Source organism: Podarcis tiliguerta (assembly GCF_965153285.1).
Source record: "Podarcis tiliguerta genome assembly, chromosome: 3".
In the NCBI taxonomy this organism is placed as follows: domain Eukaryota; kingdom Metazoa; phylum Chordata; class Lepidosauria; order Squamata; family Lacertidae; genus Podarcis; species Podarcis tiliguerta.
The window spans coordinates 42,912,855-42,935,877 of record NC_139536.1 but is presented as its reverse complement, the minus strand read 5'-3'; the positions used below and the strand labels follow the sequence as shown (position 1 = coordinate 42,935,877).

At 41.6% G+C, this 23,023-nt stretch overlaps 1 protein-coding gene across 3 annotated transcripts; it reads left to right on the top strand.

Moving 5' to 3' along the window:
• Window positions 1-1,239: 1,239 nt before the first annotated feature.
• Window positions 1,240-20,888, top strand: EXO1 (exonuclease 1). 3 transcript variants are annotated; one of them, XM_083432165.1, is made up of 14 exons: window positions 1,240-1,401; window positions 3,127-3,311; window positions 5,436-5,555; window positions 6,735-6,858; window positions 7,820-7,957; window positions 9,052-9,264; window positions 10,252-10,439; window positions 11,473-11,569; window positions 12,105-12,333; window positions 12,779-13,031; window positions 15,705-16,194; window positions 16,706-16,810; window positions 19,346-19,539; window positions 20,529-20,888. In XM_083432165.1, the coding sequence occupies exons 2-14, from the start codon at window positions 3,151-3,153 to the stop codon at window positions 20,677-20,679; spliced, it is 2,463 nt and encodes an 820-aa protein (XP_083288291.1). In that variant the 5' UTR covers window positions 1,240-1,401; window positions 3,127-3,150; the 3' UTR covers window positions 20,680-20,888. The 3 variants fall into 3 exon arrangements, with proteins under 3 accessions (XP_083288291.1, XP_083288289.1, XP_083288290.1); XM_083432163.1 differs by having other exon boundaries at window positions 1,240-1,419; XM_083432164.1 differs by having other exon boundaries at window positions 1,240-1,455.
• Window positions 20,889-23,023: the final 2,135 nt, after the last annotated feature.

Genomic DNA, 23,023 nt, shown 5'->3' with positions numbered 1-23,023 from the left:
ATAGGGACCGCTTACTAGCGGGAAGGTAAACGGCGTTTCCGTGTGCGGCTCTGGCTCACCAGAGCAGCGATGTCACGCTGGCCACGTGACCCGGAAGTGTCTCCGGACAGCGCTGGCCCCCGGCCTCTTGAGTGAGATGGGTGCACAACCCTAGAGTCTGTCAAGACTGGCCCGTACGGGCAGGGGTACCTTTACCTTTACCTAAGCTGTAAAGTTTAACAAAAATAATTACCAGACTAGCCAAGTTAGGATGATGAGGTCTAACCAATCTATGACAAGTTATTGCAAAGCTGCATACGTATTCAGTGGCTTGCAGGCCTATGCTCAGTGGAGGTTGCTTGCAAGCAAACATTCATTGTATCAGACCATATTTGAACCAAGAAGCAAATTAAGCAAATTAGCTTTGTAATGAATATATGCCAGCTATTTATTATACTGATGAAGCTGTAACATGTAAGAGTCCATGCTTAAAAGAATGAGTACAATGTGGTTCAGAGTAGATATCATTTTTTGTATCTTTATTTTAGATCTTATTATGATTTATGTGGCAACAGTTAAATTTGGTTGTGTACTTTTTGATGGTTTGCTTGTTCTTGAACTTTGGAAAAGCCAGACCTTCCAAATGTCCCTATTTTCCAGGGGCAGTTTCGGATTTATAGAAGCCATCGTGGTTCCTGGTTTGATCCCGGAATGTCCCGCTTTTCTATAGAACATCCCTATTTTCATAAGAGAAATACTGGAGGGTATGAAGTCATCCAACCCCTGAGCCGTCTGAAGGCAACCCTGTGTAGGGAAGTTGTTTTTAATGTTAAACGTTTTACAACATGTTGTAATCTACCCAGAATAGCGGGGGCAACCCAGTGGGATAGATGGGGTATTACCGTATTATTATTATTATTATTATTATTATTATTATTATTATTAAATACGGCGTCCCTATTTTCTTTGGAGAAATGTTGAAGGGTATGAAAGGCGGCATGCAAATAAAACGATTGACAAATAAATAAAAAATAAATAACGGAGGGGGAATAGAACGAAACAGCTCCGTCCACCAGGAATTTGCCGTCCTCACTAACTACATTGCCCAGCATGCGCGAGGTTATTTTTGGGAAAACTGGGCCACGCTCCTGGCGGCCGCGTTGCATGCCGGGCGATGTAGTCGAGAGGAGGTGCCTTCGCTTCCTCGGAGGGAGAGAGGGAGGGAGGGAAGAGAAAGCGGGAGTGCGCATGCGAGGAGGAGGAGGAGGCGGGGCCTGGAGGCTGGGAAGGCGCGCGGGGCTTGAAAATCGTCTTTACTGTTTCCCGCGCTGCGCAGCCGGCGCTCTTCTTGCTTAGTGGACGGAGCCGGTCCGGTCCGGTCCGCCGTCGCTGTCAACGGGCGCTTCCTCCTCGGTGCTGAAGGTACCGGGGCCGGAATAGGTAGGAGCTTAGCGGCGGCCGCAGAGGGGGTCTGCTGTACGTTTATAAACTCCCCACGAGGGTCGAGTGTGCGAGCCTAACTTGTACCGTTTTCAGAGGGATATCCTGCCAGTGGGTCGTGGAGTGGGTGCGTGGGCGGAATCCAATATACTTTCCTTTTCTGAGAAAAGCAAATGCACGATCTTGGCTCTCCCACTCCGCACACAAAGGGTAGTGTGTTTCTTGTTTGTTTTGTTTGTTTAGGCCCCGAACAAGGATGCACAGACTTCAAACTTGCCGAATCTACTTCGATTATTATTATTATTATTATTTTATTTGAACCCGGAGAGCTGCCAACCGAAGCCTAGTGCAAAGCACAAAAACATATATGCATGCTACTCTGAACCCAATGTTTTGTTTTGAGCACCGGAACTGAACGGAGCTCACAGTCCTTCAGTATAAAAATCCACTCCTGATTACCCCAAGCATTATTCATTTCAGCAGTATATTTTGGGGCGATGTAATCACTTCGTGTCTGCGTGGGAAATCCTTGCTGCTCAGTTGCAAATCACCCAAATCAGTCAATAGTTCCCACCAGCTCACTCTTGGATTACAATGTATAAATAAGATTATAATCTCCTCTGCCCTTGCAGCTAGAAAGGATTGCTGCCTGATTCAGCTTGTTTACTTGGAAGCAAGCCCCACTGAACTTAATAGTGTGATTTGGACTGGGGGGGGGGGGAAATCCCACTATCCTGATCCGGTTAAATGGGTTTCTTTATATTCATTGATTTCAATTAGCACAAGACTTGCAGTATTGTACTTAAAAGGTACAATCTTTTATGTGAAATTACATGCGGGGGAGGGGGGAGTGGAAGAGCTCTGCCATCCAACCTTTATGTAAGTGCTTCCGGCCAAAACAATTGTGTTGTGAAAATGAACATGAGTTACTAGTCCTTTGCATTTTTGTGGATCAAGTTCGACATTGGATATTAACATCCTAGGATTTAGGGGCAAGGGGTTTGAACTGCCAGATTTTCAGTTACTCAGTCTTTGGTAGAAGGGGTTCTGGGTATGCCAACTCAGCAGCTACTAGAATCTCTTGATTCTTTCCCTGAGTTTGTTTTAATAAAAATTTCCCCATTCAGGTCAGATGGGATCTTACACATTGTGTAGAACAGGGAGAGATGGAAAGATGTGGATTGGTGAACATCAGATTTTGTTTCACTTGTGGCTCATAACATTCATTCCGAAGACTGTTTCAAACATCACAAAATCATTAAATGAACAGCTGTTCTATATGGCACTGAGTATAGAAAATCACATGTATTTTGCAGTGTGTATGCATGTTAGGAAGCCATTGTAGACAGCGGCTTCCAATGTGTGTTTATGTTGCCCATATATACACAATGGAGGGGGGAGCAGTCATCATAAGCTCAACCTAACCTCTCTGTACCAATGATGAAGCTTGCACACAAATTTATTTATGCAGGTATTTTGTATCATTTGAACTGTCCCTTGAATGAAAAACATAGGGTAACTATACAAAATTACTGGCAGGTAACTGTAGCTCTAGGATCTCTTACATTGGGGTCAGATTTGAGTATTTTAGCCATGCTCAACCATTTCATCTCTTGGTTTCATGCTGATGTTTGGTTTAGTTGCAAAGTGTTGTTTTGCTTTTGTTTCTCAAGGATTGAGGTTGTATTGACTTTGTTTCCTTCCTAGTTTCCTAGATTTGACTTCGGAACAATGGGGATCCAAGGTTTGCTCCAATTTATTAAAGAGGCTGCCGAATCTGCTCATGTAAAGAAGTACAAAGGACAAGTAGTTGCTGTGGATACTTACTGCTGGCTCCACAAAGGAGCCTATGCATGTGCTGAAAAGCTAGCCAAAGGAGAACCCACAGATCAGTAAGTTTAAAGCAATTTGACGGACAGAATGGGTGTTAATGGGTTGTTGTTGTTGTTGTTGTTATTATATATACGTATTGTGGCTTTTATGTTGATCTTTCCTGACACCTCCGGGTATAGGGCAGTATATACTGTATTGGCCTGAATATAAGCCTCACTTTTCCCCATATTCTGACTGAGAAAAGTTAACGTGTGGCTTAATTTCGCAACCTTACAAAAAATGGCTTTTTTTACGATATCGCTGCTGAAACAGACATACGGTAAAATGGAACGGGTGCGGAATTTTAAGGGAGCGGCTTATATTCGGGCCAATGCGGTAATTCAATAAATAATAATAAATAATAAAATAGGGGAAGTATTTCCTGTAAAAGAGTGGTGCCAAACTTTTTTGGGGTTGAGAACTGTATTCACCCTTGACCGATCCTTTCGTGGTTACATGTGGGTGAGGCCCCTACGCCCAGGAATGTATGGGACACATAGCACCCCACTCCAGCTGAAGCATGCAAATGTTGTTGCTCCTTCCCCTACTTGATATGATGAGATCACAATGACTGTAGGGAGCAATTGCTACCCCCATTCGGGTTGCTGGGCTAGGCAGAGTGACTTGTTATTTATTTAAAGCAATTGTTATCCCACTGTTCAGCACAAAAAAGGCTCCCACAGTGCAGCTCATAAATGTCAGTGATAAGACAGACCAACCTACAGGACACTACAGAAAAGGGAAAGGGAAGACTAGATTTTTCTTGTGGTGAGCAGAAAAAAATTGCATTGTGAACTGGATCAGGCCCCCAGGCCAGGGGCTAGCCCCCCGCCCTCTTTGCTCTAAGACATATTTAATTCACACAAGAGATTAATTGGCTTTGTTTTTTGTTTTATTTTAAAAAATATCTATTAACCACACTTTCTTATAAAATGGCACAAGGTGGTATAAAGCCTATAAACACAGTACTACCATAAAAACAACTTTAAATGTCAAACAGATCAGTTAAAGCTGTTTGGCAAAGAATCTCTAATTGGAGAGTTATGTCTTAATACAGTGGTACCTAGAACTTAATTCATTCTGGAGGTCCGTTCTTAACCTGAAACTGTTCTTAACCTGAAGCACCACTTTAGCTAATGGGGCCTCCCGCTGCCACCGAGCCACAGCCACTATTTCTGTTCTCATCCTGAAGTAAAGTTCTTAACCTGAGGTACTATTTCTGGGTTAGTGGAGTCTGTAACCTGGAGTGTCTGTAACCTGAAGCGTCTGTAACCTGAAGCGTCTGTAACCTGAGGTATCACTGTAATACAGTTTTTAGAAGACAGTTTTGACTTGCAGTCTTTTATTTGATGTGTAATGCTCAGTGGAAAAATATATGTGGAAAATACTGCCACTAACAGATCTCGTAATCAATTAGCAACAGTCGACAAGAAAAATAGGAAAAGTACATAATGTGCTATCCAATGCATAAATTAAATTAAAAGGAATAATATTAATTTGTGGTTGTGTTTTAAGTTGCTTATGACCGCTGCAGGCTACTTAAACCCCATTTAATCAATAGAATGTAAACAGCTGGCACTCAGGATTGCAGCTAAAATGAAAGCAGCCTGAAAAATGGAAATCTCTATGATCATCTTTGGCCACTGATACCCATAAGTTTATACGTAAGATGAAATGATGACTGTTCCTGTTCTATATATGTTTAATATAATTACCATTACTGTTTTTGCAACTAAGTTCACATCATTAATTTCTGTTGGCTAAGTACTGTATTAGGCATGGAATTGTTACCTTTTTATCCCAGCTTTCCTCTAAAGAGCTCAAGGCAGTGAACTTGGTTCTTCCTCACCGCATCGTATCCTCACAACAACACGGAAAGAGGCTCTGTGTCACTCAATGAGCTTCATGGCTGACTGGGGATTTGAACCTTTGTCTTGCAGTTCCTAGTCCACCACTCTAGCCATTATGCCACGTTAACTCTCCTTGGATGCTGTGGTATCAAAGTATCTTAATCTTGTGGACATTTTGGTATTGCAAAGCTAAGTGTGCCTTGACTCTTTATAATTAAATTTCCCCTAGCAGTTTACATTTTAGGATTAAGGTGAACATTTCCTAATATATGGCAACTGTGTTTCTTTCTACAGATACGTAGCGTATTGCATGAAGCTTGCTGATATGCTTCTGTCATTTGGGGTCAAACCCATTCTAGTATTTGATGGCTGTACCCTGCCTTCCAAAAAGCAAGTTGAAAAGTCACGACGAGAGTAAGTCTTATGCCTCCCCCCCCCCATTAGAAATTCAAATTGGTGATTTGCAGGATATGTGTGCTTTAAAGACAGTAGCTTCCACATGAAAACAATTCAGATGTTATCATAATGAGAGCAGAATTTAGAAAGCAATGCAGTGTTGAAATCTAAACAGACTTCCGTAATGCTGCAATGTGGCATATGATCCTGTCAACAATAACATTAGCTAAATTTGCAAAACCTCTCAGTACTGAACACATCCTACAACCATCTCAATAGTGAACACATTCAGCTTTGACAAAAGTCAACAAATAGACCTTCTACTCCTGTATCACAGACTTTCCTTCTCCCTGAAAAGCTACTCCAGAAAGTCCCCGAACCTGCTGGAACAGGTATAGCATGAGGCACTGCTTTTGGGAGTGGAAATTGAACTTAACAAAGTACAGCCATACCTTGGTTTTCAAATTTAATCCATTCCGGGAGTCCGTTCGACTTGCGGAACAGTTCGAAAACCAAGGCGTGGATTCCAATTGGAAAATCATTTGAAAACCGGAACAATCACTTTTGGTTTTCAATTGTTTGGGAGCCGAAACGTTCGAGTTCGAAGGCTTCCGAGGTTCCACTGTACTTAGGCACAGTCATAGAAAACTTGCACCCTAGTTAAAACAGTGGGATGGTATTCTAGTAACAGTTTCAGTAGATGAAAGTGCAGTGAAATGCTTATGTTCCATTTCCTTCAATGGGGACTTCCTTCCTAAGGTTTACACAATATATTTTATATATTTATGCTTCTTCTTTTTACATCTGGCTTTCAAGCTCTTACATAGTAGACTCAGACACCGTAGTTCAGGCATTAACAACCCTGAGGGCATAAAGTGTAAAGGGAAATGCTCCCACAGTCCCCACTCAGTCCATCCTGACCTTCCCATGCCTGGGGGTAGGGGAGACTTCTAAGCAAGCCTTAGATCAGTTTCCTGATCATATAATCGCTCAACATAGGAAGATGAAACACACAGCAACATTGAGTGTCTAGGTTGTGTGTGCCTCCTCCAAGGCGCTGCCCTCATGCTTTCTTTGAAATGCTCAAATAGGGTTTATGCACATGTCTCCCATGTGTATTGCAATGCTGGTGCTGTCCACCTGTTCAGTTATGGTTGTGTGACACTGAGACGAGGGGTTGTTTTTGTTATCTTGAAGAAAACGGCAAGCAAACCTCCTGAAAGGGAAACAGCTGCTTCGTGAAGGGAAATTATCAGAAGCCAGAGAATGTTTTGCACGTAGCATTAATGTTACGCATGCTATGGCCTGCGAAGTGATTAAAGTAAGTCGCCTTTTAGCTGGTAGGTTGTTGCTGCTCTCCCATTTTATATTTATTGGCAGAATAACTGCATTTCTTATAACCCTGATGTTTGCATAATACAGGCTTTGCAGAAGGGATAGTGACTCAAAGTTTGCAGTGTTTGTTTATTCAACCATTTGCTGTAGTTAGTATTTGAGTAATAGGAGATATTCAATTATATATTTTATATATAAATTAGAAGAGAGAGATATTTGTCCTATTTCTCATTGAAGGAGCAAACCCATGTCTGGGCTGCACCATTTCAGACTGCAGATGAGGGCTCATAATAACTGCATTGTTCCCTGTACTCTTTCCCCACCAACACTACCAAAGATAAGTTGTTTTGATTAAAGTAGCCTGGGGACCTTCACTGTGATGCATCTTGTTAGGTTGTGGGCGAACATATCAGACGACACAGCGATCCTTCAAACAGCTCTTGTTTATTCACAGGCCAGAACAGAACTGAACTGAAGGGCTCAGTCAGCCTGCTTCTAAAGAGCTCCAGTACAACAGTTACTGTAGCAACTTTCTAAAACTATCCAATCACTGAACGTCACTTTCGATCCTTCATTTGCATAACTATCTACAGTATCCCCCTGCTGGCCCAGGGTGAGAACTTCAGTACATAACACATCTCTTTTCCTTTGAAACGGGAATTATATTTGTATTGAGAAGCATTCATATTATATAACTCCACAGCTGCAATCTAAAGTGTTACTGTCTGGAAACTGTTTACCAACTCAGCTATCAGTGAGCCTAAATGCAGTTCTTTGCATGGAAACTTATTCTACGCAAAAATCCTCAATTCTGCACCTAGGAGAACTTCAGGTGGTCAGGAGAGGCAACTAGGACCATGCGGGGAAGAACTAGGGACTAGGCCAACTGGGGAGGGAGTGTCACCTGTAAAGCACTATAATGGGGGCTTGAATTGTTTTTTTTGCAGGCTGCCCGAGCCCGGGGAATAGATTGCATTGTTGCTCCATATGAAGCGGATGCTCAGCTCGCCTACCTTAACAAGACTGGCTTAGTTGAAGCTATAATTACAGAGGATTCTGATCTTCTTGCTTTTGGATGTAAAAAGGTAGGAAAGATCTAGTAATTCGTTTCTAAAAAGGACAGCACCAGGCCTCAGCTATGCATGGAAACCCAGCCCTCTAATCATTCATTCACTCATTTATATTATAAAGTCTTTTATTGCAGCCCTTAAGAAACAGGGGCCAGACTCTGGTGCTTAAGACCTCTCCGAAGGCGGCAAAAGGGGGCCTTATCAGAGAGGCTTCATTTGACAAGGTCCTTCAAGTACTTCCATCCATTCTGGGTATATTCACAGGCCCTGGTGGGGGCTACAGAGAGAGCGCCTATTGTCCTCCGAAGCCCTGAGTTCCAGTAGCTGCAGAGAGAGAATTCAGTCTTTGGGACAGCCGGAAGCTTCCAGCCAAACTATTTCGCCCGTTCTTCCACAGCTGGGGGGAGCACTTCTTGGGCTTTTCAGAGGGCTCGGGCCCCTTGTCGCCCCACTCAGCAAACCTTGGCTGTAAACCACGTAGATGGCCCACCGCCACCCCACCAGGCCGTCTTTGACCAGGAACTTGACAATGGGGAAGATGCGGGGAGCCATGACTGAGCGACGTCTCCGCACGTAGCGCAGGGGCCCCCTCTAATCCTATATGACCCAGGGCAGGCATTGTTCTGTGAGTGTGCAGTGAGGCATGAAGCTCCTGCTTAAAAATCCTCCCCAGCTATGAATTTGCATGGGGACCTTAGGTCAGTATCTCTCAGTGTTGGCCTCTCCTTCCTCCATCTGGAATATATGGAGAATAATATTGGTCTCCTGAGAGGCCCTGATTGCTGAGAATAACGTAAGTGAAGGTCTTTGCACATTCAAAAAAATGCCATATGAATGCTAAGTATTACTGACGTTAGGCAGACTGTGACCGCTGGACAGAATTTGACAATGTCTGCATGGGGAAACGGGATTGCTGGGTTTGCAAACGTCACAGAGACGCAACAGGTATGTAATAGAAAATGCAAAATTGTATTGCTTATTGATGAAAAATTATGGTGTAAAATATACAAGAAGTTTATATGCTGATGATTGAGAAAGAATTCCATGTTTGGCCACCATTGTAGAAGTAGTACAATAATACAAGGACTTGTCCGTTATTTTGTTTTAAGGTATTTCTGAAAATTGACAAGTGTGGAAATGGCTTAGAAATTGACCAGACTCGGCTTGGAATGTGCAAACAACTTGGTGATGTGTTTACAGAAGAGAAATTCCGTTACATGTGTATTCTGTCTGGTTGTGACTACCTTCCATCTCTTCACGGTATTGGATTAGGCAAGGCTTGCAGGCTGATAAAAATAGCCAATAACCCTGATATTATAAAGGTAACGTTTATTGGCTCTTGAGTTAACTTTATGTTTTCCAAAAGCTCTACAGATAGTGAGGCCAACTCTGGAGAGGAGGAATTCTGGGGAAAGTACTCGATTGAGTTACTATGTAGATACCTGTCAAAAGAAATTTGTTCTGCTGTTCACGTAAATTGGGGAAAACAGTTAAGCAATAATATGTTTTGTGGACTCTTGTATGTTGCGTGCTGACTAAAGCTTAACTCTTCCTTGTTACATTTACATATAGGATCTTTCCAAATAAGTCCATTTGGGTGAGATACAAATACATATTTTGGTTTTAATAATTGTAAATGAGCCAAGATTCGAAGCAGCCCTAGACTTTAACTATATACAAGCTTTATCATTATTAAATGATTTATCATTATTTTCATACTGGCAAATGTAAAAGGCCACAGTCCAAACTCTTGTTTCAGAAATCATGCCTACTCCTCAGCTTTCCAGGGTGATTTTTTGTTTGTTTGTTTGCTGTACAATTTGAAGATAGGGAGAATAAAGACAGAAAATAATATTTGGTCCAAATTTCCAGTGTATGTCACTCACTCTGAAAAGATACTTGGGACTTTGGGGAAATATCAGATCTGGGGTTTTTTTTAAAAAAGGAAGTTTGACAAAGGTCTTAAAACATTACTCGTCTGCCCCATGCCTCTTTTCAATAACCATTTCAGCTTTGGAGTACATACTAGACAATGCTTTTAGAGTGACAAAACAATGAGCATAGATCCCAATTCTGTGAATGCAGCAGGGTTTCTGATCCTTCCTTTTCCTGGTGCAACCGCTGAAAATCTGCTCTTGGAGTTTGGGGGAACCTTGGAAATGGTGTGAGGGTTGGCATAGGGAAGGAAGTATTGGTGGACATTGTCCTCCCTGTTACATGAATGGAGAAGCAACAAAGGGTCCAATCCGTTGTTCCTGCTGTCTCGCAAGTATGCTGTGCATTGCATAACATGACCTTTTCTCTTCCAGGTCATTCGGAAAATGGGGCAGTATTTGAAGATGAATATTTTGGTACCAGAAGAATACATAGAAGGATTTACTCGTGCTAATAATACTTTCCTCTATCAGTTGGTTTTTGACCCAGTCAGGAGACAGCTTGTTCCTTTGAATGCTTACGAAGATGGTGTTGATCCAGAAACACTGCTTTATGCAGGAAAGTATCCTTTATCGAATAAAAATCACAATGTCTTTATAGTCTCTTCCTTTCATGGGGTCTCTGGGATGCCTGGCAAAGTTAAGCATTTCTGAGGCTGTGGTCCTGTGCATACTTACTTGGAAGTAAGCCCTGCAAAGCTTGAGACCTTTTGCTGCAGGGTTAAACATGCCTCGGATATGGGTATAAGTACCAACAATAACAGAGTTAAGATCATGCGTAGAAATCTGTGGAACTTATAAACTCCTTAAATTTGACTTACTGGTGCTAGTTGTTGCTCCATTGGAAAAAAATGGGTGCCTTTAAGTATGTTTAAAATATGCAGGAATGTAATGTAGACCTTCCTTCGCATTGTTCAAGTCAATTTTGCAAGGAAAACTAGCTGTTTAATGGCTTTCCAACATTGAATAAAGTTTGATAAAAGTGAACTGTCGAGTGGGCCATCTGACCTCTTGCTTAAATGTAGAAATTCTTACAAGTGGTTTTTCTTTCCTCCAATAGTTCTTAAAATCTCAGTTAAAAGGTCCTAAGCTACCATATTTTTAAGAAGGCTTTCTAAGCTGTTTAGCACCTCCACCATCCATTATAAAAATGGTGGCTATCTTGAAATCTTCAATTATCATGGACTCTTTTACTATAAAACAGAACATAACTGTTGTTTCTAAACCAGTTCATTTCATAGATACAGATTAGCACCTCTTCTTTCCTTTGGGATAATGCTAAACTTGTATAAACAGTAATGCTGCTTCAAATACCTCAGGCGGCTACAAAACTATTGCCTACTAGAATGACGGCTCCTACTCTTAGCACAGAGTCTTCCAGGGATAAAGTTAAGAAGAGCTAATTCTGATGTAAAGCTTTAATATCTTGGCTAAGCTGTTGTGCAAAGTGGTTAGGAGGCATTCATCCATTCAAAGAAGAAGATGTAGAATTTAGTTTTGATTGTATAGAGGCTAAATCTCTTTATAAAACGCCGCTTTCGAGAAAAAAAGCATCAATAGAAGAACTGCATTTCCCCCTTAATTTGATTAACTTAGGCACATCGGTGATAGCGCTGCTTTTCAAATAGCACTTGGAAATAAAGACATCAATACCATGGAGCAAATTGATGACTACGACCCTGATGCTCCACAGGTAATGTTTTACTTCTAAATGCAAGTGCCACATCACCTTTAGAGACTTTGTGAGGAATGTGAAGTTTCATGTTGGCCTGTGGTTGCACGCTCAAAGGCAGGCATCCCCAAACTCCGCCCTCCAGCAGTTTTGGGACTACAATTCCCATCATCCCTGACCACTGGTCCTGTTAGCTGGGGATGATGGGAGTTGTAGTCCCCAAAACAGCTGGAGGGCCAAGTTGGGGGATGCCTGCTCAAAGTACTGCTGCCTGGATGACCCAAAGCAGACCTAATACATCAACACTTCCTCCTCTTCCCATGGGGGTAAGAGGTGTACGAGGTAACAGGAAAAGCAGTGTTGCTTTCTAATCACTTGTTGGTTTGATTATGTCCCTGGATTGTTCCTCCCACACTGGCCAATGGTCAGCAGTATATCGATGGAACACAATTGAAGAACGATCAGATTATTTGCGTCATTTTTTACAGTCTCAAGAGAAACAGGCTCCAGTCATTCTTTCCTCTGTTGTACATCTTCTTGTTTCCTTTTCCTGTAGTCTGTACAGCCCAGAAGTCGTGGCTGGGACGACAAATATGCCAAAGAGCAGCCACCCAATTTAAAGAGCATTTGGAGCAGAGACTACAAACCTGGTTCCACTGCCAAGATCACAACAAATTCAGTCTCAATGTTGGAGAAACCCACAACCAGAGGCCTGGAGCGACTAGTTAACATGAAAGGACTGAAGCATCCCAGCAAAGCGCTATTGGCAAAAAGACCAAGGCATGGTATGATAGCTAAATCTCTAAAGAGTGTATGTGAAAAAGAAAGCCTTCCTCTTATTCTTAAATGTTCTCGAAGTCTTAAGACTTGAAAGCTTTCCCCTCATAACATATTTATTTTGTTTATCCCTTTCTATAAACACTTTGAAGGAATAGGATTCTTTAGCATAGAGAATCCAATCAGTTTAACAATAGTTGTTATATATTTATAATATCCCATTTTTGCATAGCAATCCAATTTTCTGCTGCTGCAAACTAATGTATTAATGTAATATTTGGTGACTTAGCGTTTGTTTCTTCTACACTGAAAGGGAATCAAATTAAGATCAATATATCTACATTTCTTAAAGGTTTTCTTCAGTTTTGAAAACTTTTTTTTTTAAAAAAATTCCTTACAGTCCTTTTCTGTTGTGACCCAATTATAATGTGTATTTTTCACATATATATTTAGAAGAGCTGTCAGAAGGTGACCTGCTAAGCCAGTATTTTTCAAACACCAAAAAACCTAAGATGGAAAGCAGTGAAGATGGTGAGCATCCTTCGTTTGTTGGTGCAGTGTCTGTGATTGCTGCTTCAGAGGATTCTTGCAGAGGCAAAGAAAGTTCAAGCTCCCATCCTAGGCTTAGAAATAAATTTGCCTTCATCTTGCGGAAGAAGAATGAAGAGAGGGATGCAGTTGTTGTTGTTCCAGGGACTAGAAGCAGGTATGCTTTCTTCAAGTTCAGTATGTGAAAAGTTACATTCTTGGGGAATTTGACTCTGCAGTTTCCCTTCATTACAAAAGGTAGAAGTGGCATAGGTAAAGGTAAAGGTACCCCTGCCCATACGGGCCAGTCTTGCCAGACTCTAGGGTTGTGCGCTCATCTCACTCTAAAGGCCAGGAGCCAGTGCTGTCCGAAGACACTTCCGGGTCACGTGGCCAGCGTGACAAGCTGCATCTGGCGAGCCAGCACAGCACATGGAACGTCGTTTACCTTCCCGCTGGTAAGCGGTCCCTATTTATCTACTTGCACCCGGAGGTGCTTTCGAACTGCTAGGTTGGCAGGCGCTGGGACCGAACGACGGGAGCGCACCCCGCCGCGGGGATTCGAACTGCCGACCATGCGATCGGCAAGTCCTAGGCGCTGAGGCTTTAACCCACAGCGCCACCCGCGTCAAAAGCAAAATATAATATATCATATAATATAATATATTCAGCACACTAGGCTACCTTCCAAAAGACCCTAGGGGACACGTCAGAGAAAGTGACACAATAAATCTATTTGGCAAAGTCTTTGGTTCCTTTGAAAAACTATTCACATGTAAATAAGCAGTTACCTTTACATGCTCATAAATTAGAACATGTACAGTACTAGAATTTGGATTGATTTGCTTTTTCATATATCCCCCCCCCCTCCCCGAAGGGAAGCTGAACAAGGGCAGGATGAATCATAATCTGGTCAGAGCAGCCTCTAGACCAGCTTTACATATAAAATCCTCTTTTTAAAAATTGACTTAGGAGTTAACAACACACAAACGAATGTGACGTAAATTGCCTGAGGAGCAATATTAAACTGGCATCTGAAAGTCAAAGTCAAAATTAACAGTGTGCAGAAGCTTTAATCTGATGGCCTCTTGAGACCCTTCCCAACTCAAATTAGTCAAAACACACTGTAATTTCAACTGGGGAGGAGGGTGTGTCAGTAAGAGGTTGGCAGGTCAGGTAAAGGGTGGATTTCTACATCTTTGCACCACCAACGTCCCCAGTGATTTTACATTCTCGTTCTGCATGTCCCACTCCTCCCATACAAAGCAAAATTGAACATGGAAGTTTGCTCTTGGGAAGTACCGTACATGGAAAATAATTCCTTGGGATGCATGCCTACATACAAAAAAAAAAAAAAAAAAAAATCTCAGCACATTCTAGATAAATGCAAATCATTTGGAGAAGACATGGGAACCTCCTGGTGTTTTCAGCAAAAAAACCCTTTTCTTTAAGGTTGAGAGAGTGCTTGGAGATTACTCAGCTTTCCTTTTCCCACAGCAGAGTGTTACTGCTCTCCTCAAATAGTTCTCCATATTTTATCCTCTCCTAACATTTCAAGAACTAGAGCACATTTCTGGAAGACTGTGAAGATTTCCCTTAACCCATAAACAACAAACATGCCCCGAAGTTTGCCACTTGGTAATGAAAATGTGTTTTTCTCTTCCAACAATGCCAGCAGCAACAACAAAATCACCCAGGGCTTCCGTAGTGCAAGTTGTGTGCATCAGGTTCTTGGTTTGGTTAGTCATTAAAATATTTGTATGCCACTATATATTACATTACATTCCATCATTAGTGTGATTTACAGCAATAAAGCCTTAAAAACAAACTTCCCATTTGCATATCCTCCTTTTGCACTTTCTAAAGTAACAGTGTCCATTGGTTACACGTAAAATAGTGTATCCTTAGCACATAATCTGACAGTTGTGTATTTAAATATATGAACGAAAAGTAAGAACGAGAGGAAATGAACCTGGCATCACAAAATGCCGGCTTGTTTTCAAGTTGCTACTGAATGGATGATGAGCCTTCTAGCACACTCATCTGCAGGAAAAAATGTCACGCCAGTGCTTTGTGGTATATAAAATACTGCCATGTTCAGTTTCTGAAGCAGGGTATTAGTCACTGCTCTAGGATTATGCCGGTGGACTGTGCAATGAGGCTAGAAAGCAATCTCTGGCTTTCTGACTATGACATCTGTGATCTCCTATACTGTGTTCAGTGATGCCTCTAATACCTCCACTAAAAGCCCATTCTCTTATTATGCTCCTACAAAGGAGGTTTTAGTTATGCTGGCACTATTAGGTGGAGAGTCTTAATGGTCCATCAGTGTTGGTCTTCTGCCAGCTCCTGAAGAAACACCTGTTTAGGCAAGCATTCCCCACCCCACCCCAACCGAACATGTGATTTTACCGTTTTCACTGTTTTAATTATATTTTTAATTAAGGATGCTTTAATGTTTTGTGTACTTGAATTATGTGTTGACTTTATAGCTGTAAACTGCTTAGAAGCCATTTTGGCATATGAGTGGTATATAAATTAGTAAATAATAATTACTGCTGCTACATTTTGTAGCACAATCAGTTGAGTACCTATCCTCTTAAGAGCTGTGAGAAGCATAGGCCTATCTGTTTGGTATAATTTATTAACGTCCAAGTTCTTCCTTGTTTTACTTAGCAAGTGTCCATAATAACAAACGAATAGTATCAGTGACACCTTAACAAATATTCCTAGTCTCTTCCATTCGGTGGATTTGTGCTGTTTTAAATTGCAAAGAGTCCTTCATGCTTGCAGCCATTTCGCTTTATCCCTCCTTCCCATTTATTACCTCTGTTCTTCCAATGTATGTTAGGTTCTTCTGCAAAGCGATGGATCAGCCTGACAATACATCAAAGGATGAAATCCATGAATCACCGCAGGGCAGTGAAGTGGATTCTCCGATTGTGGAAGCAGGAAATACAGTAACAGAGGATCTTGGTCCTTCCTCTTCAGAGAGTGGAAAAACTAGAACTGCCTTGCTGTCACCCAGGACAACACAGACAAGCTGTTTCAACTGGACTAGAAGCTTTGCAGATAGGCCTGGAACACCCAGTCCATTGCAAAGTATCGCATTGTTACAGCAGTTTCGCCGACGCACACCCAGCAAAGTCACACCCCAGAGTTGTGAGGTGTCCGGATCACAAACGCTAAACACCACAGCAAGTAAAGAGTCAGATGAAGAGTCTTCCCCTTTAAAAGAACTGCAGCGCTCATCAGAACAGGAGCTTGACGGAGTGTTGCAAAATAGCCTGGGCACTTCAGAATATTCACGGATGACCAAGAAAAATGTTCCTTCTGGCAGAGTAAGATCACCACCCTGTGCTTCAGTTAAGCAGCTAATTAAATTGCCACTTGCCTCTCAAGGGAATAGTCTACAGCTCTTATTTATTCCAATACATCTGGCTCTCTACTGTAAAATGACTTCTGACGAAAATCCTGGTCCCCCTGCCAGTCCGTCTGGCTGTTGTTATCAACCAGTGTGTCTAACCCTATGCACCCCACCCCCATGTGGTTGGATTTCTACTTTTATCAACCTCAGCCAACAGGGCCACTAATGATAATGGGAGTTATAGCCCAGCAGCATTTGGTGGGCCAAAGATTAGCTCTGCTGTAAACCAAAATACTGATTTTACTTTACTAAGGAGAACAAGAGCAACTTACATTTATTATTTTATCTTTGCCATTGGGACATATCTTCAGTCACTTAACTTGTAAAAACAAGCATGACATTCTCTGTTTAGATTATTATATACAAGCCAATGTTAAATTATATATAAAATAACATTTGCCTTTTTCTCTTTTTTTGTACCATAGGAACCTGACTGCAGTCCGGAACCAGAATGTAATTTGAATTCTCGAATCTTTCAGTTCTGTGACTCTTTGTGTACTGAAAATAAGGATATGGAGTTCAATAGCAAGGTATGCCTTTTTTTCCCTCTTTAGTTTTTTATGTTCAATTTTTCTGTTCTTTTCTTTTTTGGTATGTAAATACATACCTGTGCATTGAAATGCAGCGGGAGCACAGCGGAAGAGATGGAACATCACCCCCTGCCCCCTAATCTCTGTTGGCTCCTTTAAGAATAGCACATGTTGGAGATCATCTCATCCAACCTCTAAGAAATCTGATTGTCATATCTGGTGCTTGGCACTTTTGAGGAACTGTCTGCTGGCTATATTATTTATTAATGCCTTGGAAAGTTTTATCCTGTCTGACTCTGGTTTATATATTTAAAAATAAACAGTATCAATTTGTACGTGTGTAAATTATTGCTCTTGCCTATTTTCATCATACATTTTTATTTGTTAGTTTTTATTATACTAATTGTTTGGATTGCCAGGTTATTAGTTATTAGGCTATTTGTTGTAAAGATGCATTGATATGTATTTTGCTACTGTGTTGTGAACCACTTTGGGCATATTTTTGTGGCATTCAAATAGAATGGCATTCAAATAGAAATAATGAGTCTTACGGGTAAGACCTGGATTGTAAATTTTTAGAACTAGGGACCTCTTCTGACATTTATTTTATTTGCACATATTTCTATTGCGACTGTTACAGATCAGAGACTATCCCTGATCTTATTTCTTTTCACACCCTGTGATGTAAATCAGGCTAAGAGTTTACTCAAGGATTCTGTTTGGATTGTCAGATTATGCCTTGAAATGAATAGTTATTAGACTGTTTGTTGTCATGATGCATTGATGTGTATTTTTACCCACACAATCGAATAAGCCAGTCACACATAATGTATAAAATTGTGGAACTGTGGTTTGCTCTAACCAAAATTAAGATGAACGAGAATGAACCTGTGGTTTTCAGATCCTTGGTTATTCACTAACCTGAGAGTTGCTGCAGTGTACTAGTTAAGAGACTGAGCTGGGAATCGGGAAGCCCCTGATTCAAATCTAGCCTCTGTCATGATTTCACCGGGGGGGGGGGGGGGGGGCATTAGACAAGCCACTCTCACTCAGCCTTGTAAGGTAAGTCGCCAACATTGTCCCTCCCCACTGACAAATCTGCAATATTGCGGGGGGTGGGGGATAATAATATCAACTTACCTTACAAGGTTGTTGTAAGGATTGCAACTAAATACAGCATGTGAAGTCATTTGAACACTTAATATATTAATTAAAATTAGTCTCTTGTGCATGAAGGAGGAAGGGATGGGGAATACTAGCCTGAACGTCTGCAGCTCGTTTCCAGTAATCTAAACCCTGGCTGAGCTGTTGGATTCTCCAGTTTTTCTAGTATGGCTCCCTCATTGCATCAGTCATCTTTCCCTTTCTTTTGGGAAGACAATATAGGCTGTGGATTCCCTGGTTAATGATAGGCTTGAGCTGAGAACAAATTTTGCAGTTGTTCTTTGTGGTGCAGATGGAATTTCATTACTGGCAATGACGCCAAAAAGCTCTGAGAAACACCCTTCATAATAAAGAAGGCATGGGAAAGATTGTGCTGGTTGATGTAAACATCTCTGGTTTTTTTGTGTAATTGATTGCTTAAAGGAGGAGCTTCTGTACAGGTCTAATGAGCATCCTCAATGACTAGTGTTTACTAGCAGGTTTTGTTTTGTTTTTTATGGAAAAAAAAAACCTTCTTTATAAAACATGTTACTAAGACTCTAAATAGCATTCTGTATTCTTCAGAATTATAGTGACCTCTTGTGGTTAGTGACTTCACTGTGTGGGGACAGATTCCTTTTCCTAAATGTGTGTGTACAGACATGCTTGCGCAAAATGCTTTCTTAGAATCGTGGGATACTGTCTCTTTTAATTAGATTTTTTAAAATGTTGCTTAGCACTGCTTGTAAGCAGCCCTGATACCCTGAGATTTTAGTACAAATACTACTCTAGCAGATTAGAAATAGTAGAAGCTTTAAGGGACAACTGTGTTTGCAGTCTATAGATTTCCTAAGCCTGTTTACCTGAGTATCTTCCTCCAGGATGAATCGACTCTTGCCCAGGCCTTCAGATCAATGCCACAAGCCGTGTTCTCTGTACCCTTGTTATGGGAGATGTGGTACAGGAAGCTGAACCTTTTGATGGGGGTACCAAAATTAGAATGTCTTCCCTGTGGCAACCCACCAGGTCCCCTCTCTTCTTTGTGTCCAGACAAATCCGCTGCTTATCAAACTTAATGACAGTTGTTTTGCCATTTCAAAAGTTATTTACAGGTTCTGTGTGATTCCCGCATGCAGAGTCGCATGTCAGTCGGACATGTGTAAATTTATATACGTGTAAATATAGATACCTATATATAAATGCACACATAGAGAGCTATTTAGAAACGGAGAAGTTTTTAAAGAGATCATTTGGGAGGGAAGGATCAGAATATAATGAAGCTCTAGATTGGGTTTTTGAATGAATTGCACTTGGTGGTGCAATGTGATCATTTTACTCACAAATCATAAGGACTTTAATGGAACAGCAGCTGATATTTCTCTCCATCTCCAGGTTCCTGGATTATTTAAAGCCAGTTCTGCAAAATCCCACACTGTGACAGAACACAAAAGATTGCTGCCTGCCAAAGTTAGTGGTCTGAGCAAGAAAACAGCCAGTGCAAAGAAGAAAAAACATCACAATTCTGAAAATAAGGCAGGGTTGCAGGTGACAATTAATGAACTTTGGAGGACCTTCCAGTTTAAAAGGTGAATGTTTTTCCTATACAGTCATACCTCGATATGAATACGCTTCAGGTTAAGCGTTTTCAGGTTGCGCTCCGTGGTGACCCGGAAGTAATGGAACGCATTATTTCCAGGTTTCGCTGCTTGCGCATGTGCAGACGCTCAAAATGACGTCATGCGCAGAAGCGGCAAAACGCAACCTGTGCACGCACAGACTTGCAGTCACGTGTTATGTGCGCTTCAGGATGCGAACGGGGCTCCGGAACGGATCCCGTTCGCATCCAGAGGTACCACTGTATCTCAATACGTCAGTTTCCTTCTACTAGATCTTCATCAAATTTATTTAAATATTGCATACTGATGAAGATGATATATGACCGCTAAGCACTTTGTTAGCCTTTGTAAACTGCTTTGTAATAGGATCTCAATCAAGTGTTATATAAAAGTTGTGAAATAAATAATTTGAAAGTGTCTTTCTGGCAAAATATTAGCTGTTGCAGCTCTTGAAGTAGGCATGTTGGCATCATCAGACCGCTGAGATTCATAAAGTCTACCTAGGCTAGTTCAGACTGCCCAGAGTGGCTGGGTGGTATATAAAATTAGTGTTAGTATTAGCTGAAGGAGGAAGATTGAACAAGAATGTTATCAATTAGGCCTCATTCTCATTCCTCTTCGCCTAATTCAAGGAGTAGGTCTTTGGGATTTTCCTTCCAAAGGAGGAATAATATGCCTACTTTGCATATTATTCTAGTTGGTTAGAAATAAACATTTCCTAGGAAGCAGACTTTGATATTCTCTGGTTGTAGAATATGTCTCATAAATAATTTTTAAACCAAGTATAAAAAAAATAAATGGACATTTGGCAGATTTTAAATCACTTGCAGCTCCTGTCAGACTGTCCTATCAGAGGCTCACAATGCTATAAATACACTTTGAACTAGATAAATAGGTACTGTTTGTAAGCACTGTTAGTTAGTACTTCTGGGCACTAACAGTTTGCTTTCATTTTGCAGGGATTCTGAAAGGCTACCGTCCTGTAGAAAACCAGAGCCACTGTCTCCAATCAAAGATAACCAAGATAACATCCAGCTCACTCCAGAGACAGACGATGCCACTTTAAATAAACTTGAATTCAGTCATGTACAGCGGAAAATCTTTAAATGAACTGATCTTGCAGATATGACCAGAACTATAGCCATTGACCAACGTAATGTCTGGGCAAATTTGCTTCTGGACACACAAATCAAAATGAACATTTGGATGTGAGCTGTATATTTTAGTCTTATCAGAGATCTTGTCCGCTTCTGTTTTGAAAGAAGTAAAATGAACTACAGTGTTTGTATTTGCTTTAATAAAATAAATTTGGCTACAAATCTATTGCTGGACAAGATTTATCTATCCAGTATAAATATAAAAGCCAAATGCTATTAGAGAACAAGCTCAAAAAGAAAGTGAGCTTGGGGGGGGGGGTCGGTTTAAAAAGTTGTGGCTTTTGGTTCTTTGGTAAATATACCACTTCTAGATGGCCCAGGAACAGGGGGGAAAGCTTAAGGAAAAGTAAGTGTAAAAGATTTGTTGTGTCCTAAGGTTAACAGAAATTGTAGATCACAATAATATATCTGGAAGCCCATTTTGATCCAAAGGGCCACATACAGCAGTAGGGCTTTTGAACGTCGACCCCCTGTCATTTTTGTTCAGAAGCACACCCCCAGGTTGCAGAAGAAGCCGCTGCTATAAAACATGCTTGCTTGCAGAATCATAGAATCATAGAGTTGGAAGAGACCACAAGGGCCATCGAGTCCAATCCCCTGCCAAGCAGGAAACACCATCAGAGCACTCCTGACATATGGTTGTCAAGCCTCTGCTTAAAGACCTCCAAAGAAGGAGACTCCACCACACTCCTTGGCAGCAAATTCCACTGTCGAACAGCTCTTACTGTTCAGGAAGTTCTTCCTAATGTTTAGGTGGAATCTTCTTTCTTGTAGTTTGGATCCATTGCTCCATGTCCGCTTCTCTGGAGCAGCAGAAAACAACCTTTCTCCCTCCTCTATGTGACATCCTTTTATATATTTGAACATGGCTATCATATCACCCCTTAACCTCCTCTTCTCCAGGCTAAATATGCCCAGCTCCCTTAGCCGTTCCTCATAAGGCATCGTTTCCAGGCCTTTGACCATTTTGGTTGCCCTCCTCTGGACACGTTCCAGAAGCAGCAGCTTGAGCCATATGGAGAGAAGCAGCTCATGGTGGAGGCTGGTCCATCAACCTCAGCCTTCTGCCCTTAACTGGTTCCTTCACCCGCCTGCCAGGGGGGTGGCATTGCCTGTCTGCTGCCTCCTCAGTCTCCTTTTGTACCCAGGGGTATGCTTCAGTACAACTAATGTTGGAAACACTTGTTTTTTATAATATACTGTATTTTATGAAAGGGGGGTCCTCTAGCTTGTGGGCCAAAAACAGCCCTCCAGGCCTTTCTTTTTGGTGCTCAGGACCCTCCCTAGGCAAAGCAACTCACCAGCCATGCCCCACACCCCTTTCAAGTGCCTGCTTAGGCTATTTCCTTGAACCCTGATTATACTTCTTGCTTAACTTGTTTAGGGAAGTTTTTAATATTTAATGCTGTATTGTTTTTAACACTTGATTGGGAGCCGCCCAGAGTGGCTGGGGAAACTCAGCCAGATGGGCGAGGTATAAATAATAATATTATTATTATTAACTGGGTGGAAAGAAGGCTGGTTGAGAGTCAACATTTGTCGCTCCACTACCTTTTTGCCTCTTGCCTCCCCTCTACCCTCGGAGATCTTGGGGTGAAGGGTGGTATACAAGTTTAATAAATAATAATAATGTAGCCCCTGGGATGCTGGACACAATCTCTGAATTGGCATCTTAAGAACAACTTGCAGAATCCATGAAGAGGCCATATTAGAGCTGGTACACTTGTTATCTTTTTTTAATGAGAGAATGCATGGACTAAAACTCTGCTGCTTTTGGCTTCTGGAGATTGGAGAAGGTTCTCTTCCTCCAGAATAAAAAAGAGCAGGCAAGGAAGTTCACTCCAGGTTTATCCATGTGAGTAAGAACAGTCTTGGACGATCCCTGGCTGTTGGTGCAAAGGAGCCACTGCTTTAAGGCTCTTCTTAATACCACAAGTCGGACCTACAATACATGCCATATTTTGATGTATCACCACTTCCTAAAAGGAGTGCTCTTGTTCATGGAGCCAGCCAGTCATGCCTGCCTCCAGGACACTCCATTCCATCTCCCTTTCCTTTTCTGTTTTTATTTTCTAACTAACTCGCAACATTCTGTAGCTTCAGAGTACAGTGGTACCTCGGGTTAAGTACTTAATTCGTTCCGGAGGTCCGTTCTTAACCTGAAACTATTCTTAACCTGAAGCACCACTTTAGCTAATGGGGCCTCCCGCTGCTGCTGCGCCGCCGGAGCACGATTTCTGTTCTCATCCTGAAGGAAAGTCCTTAACCCAAGGTAATATTTCTGGGTTAGCGGAGTC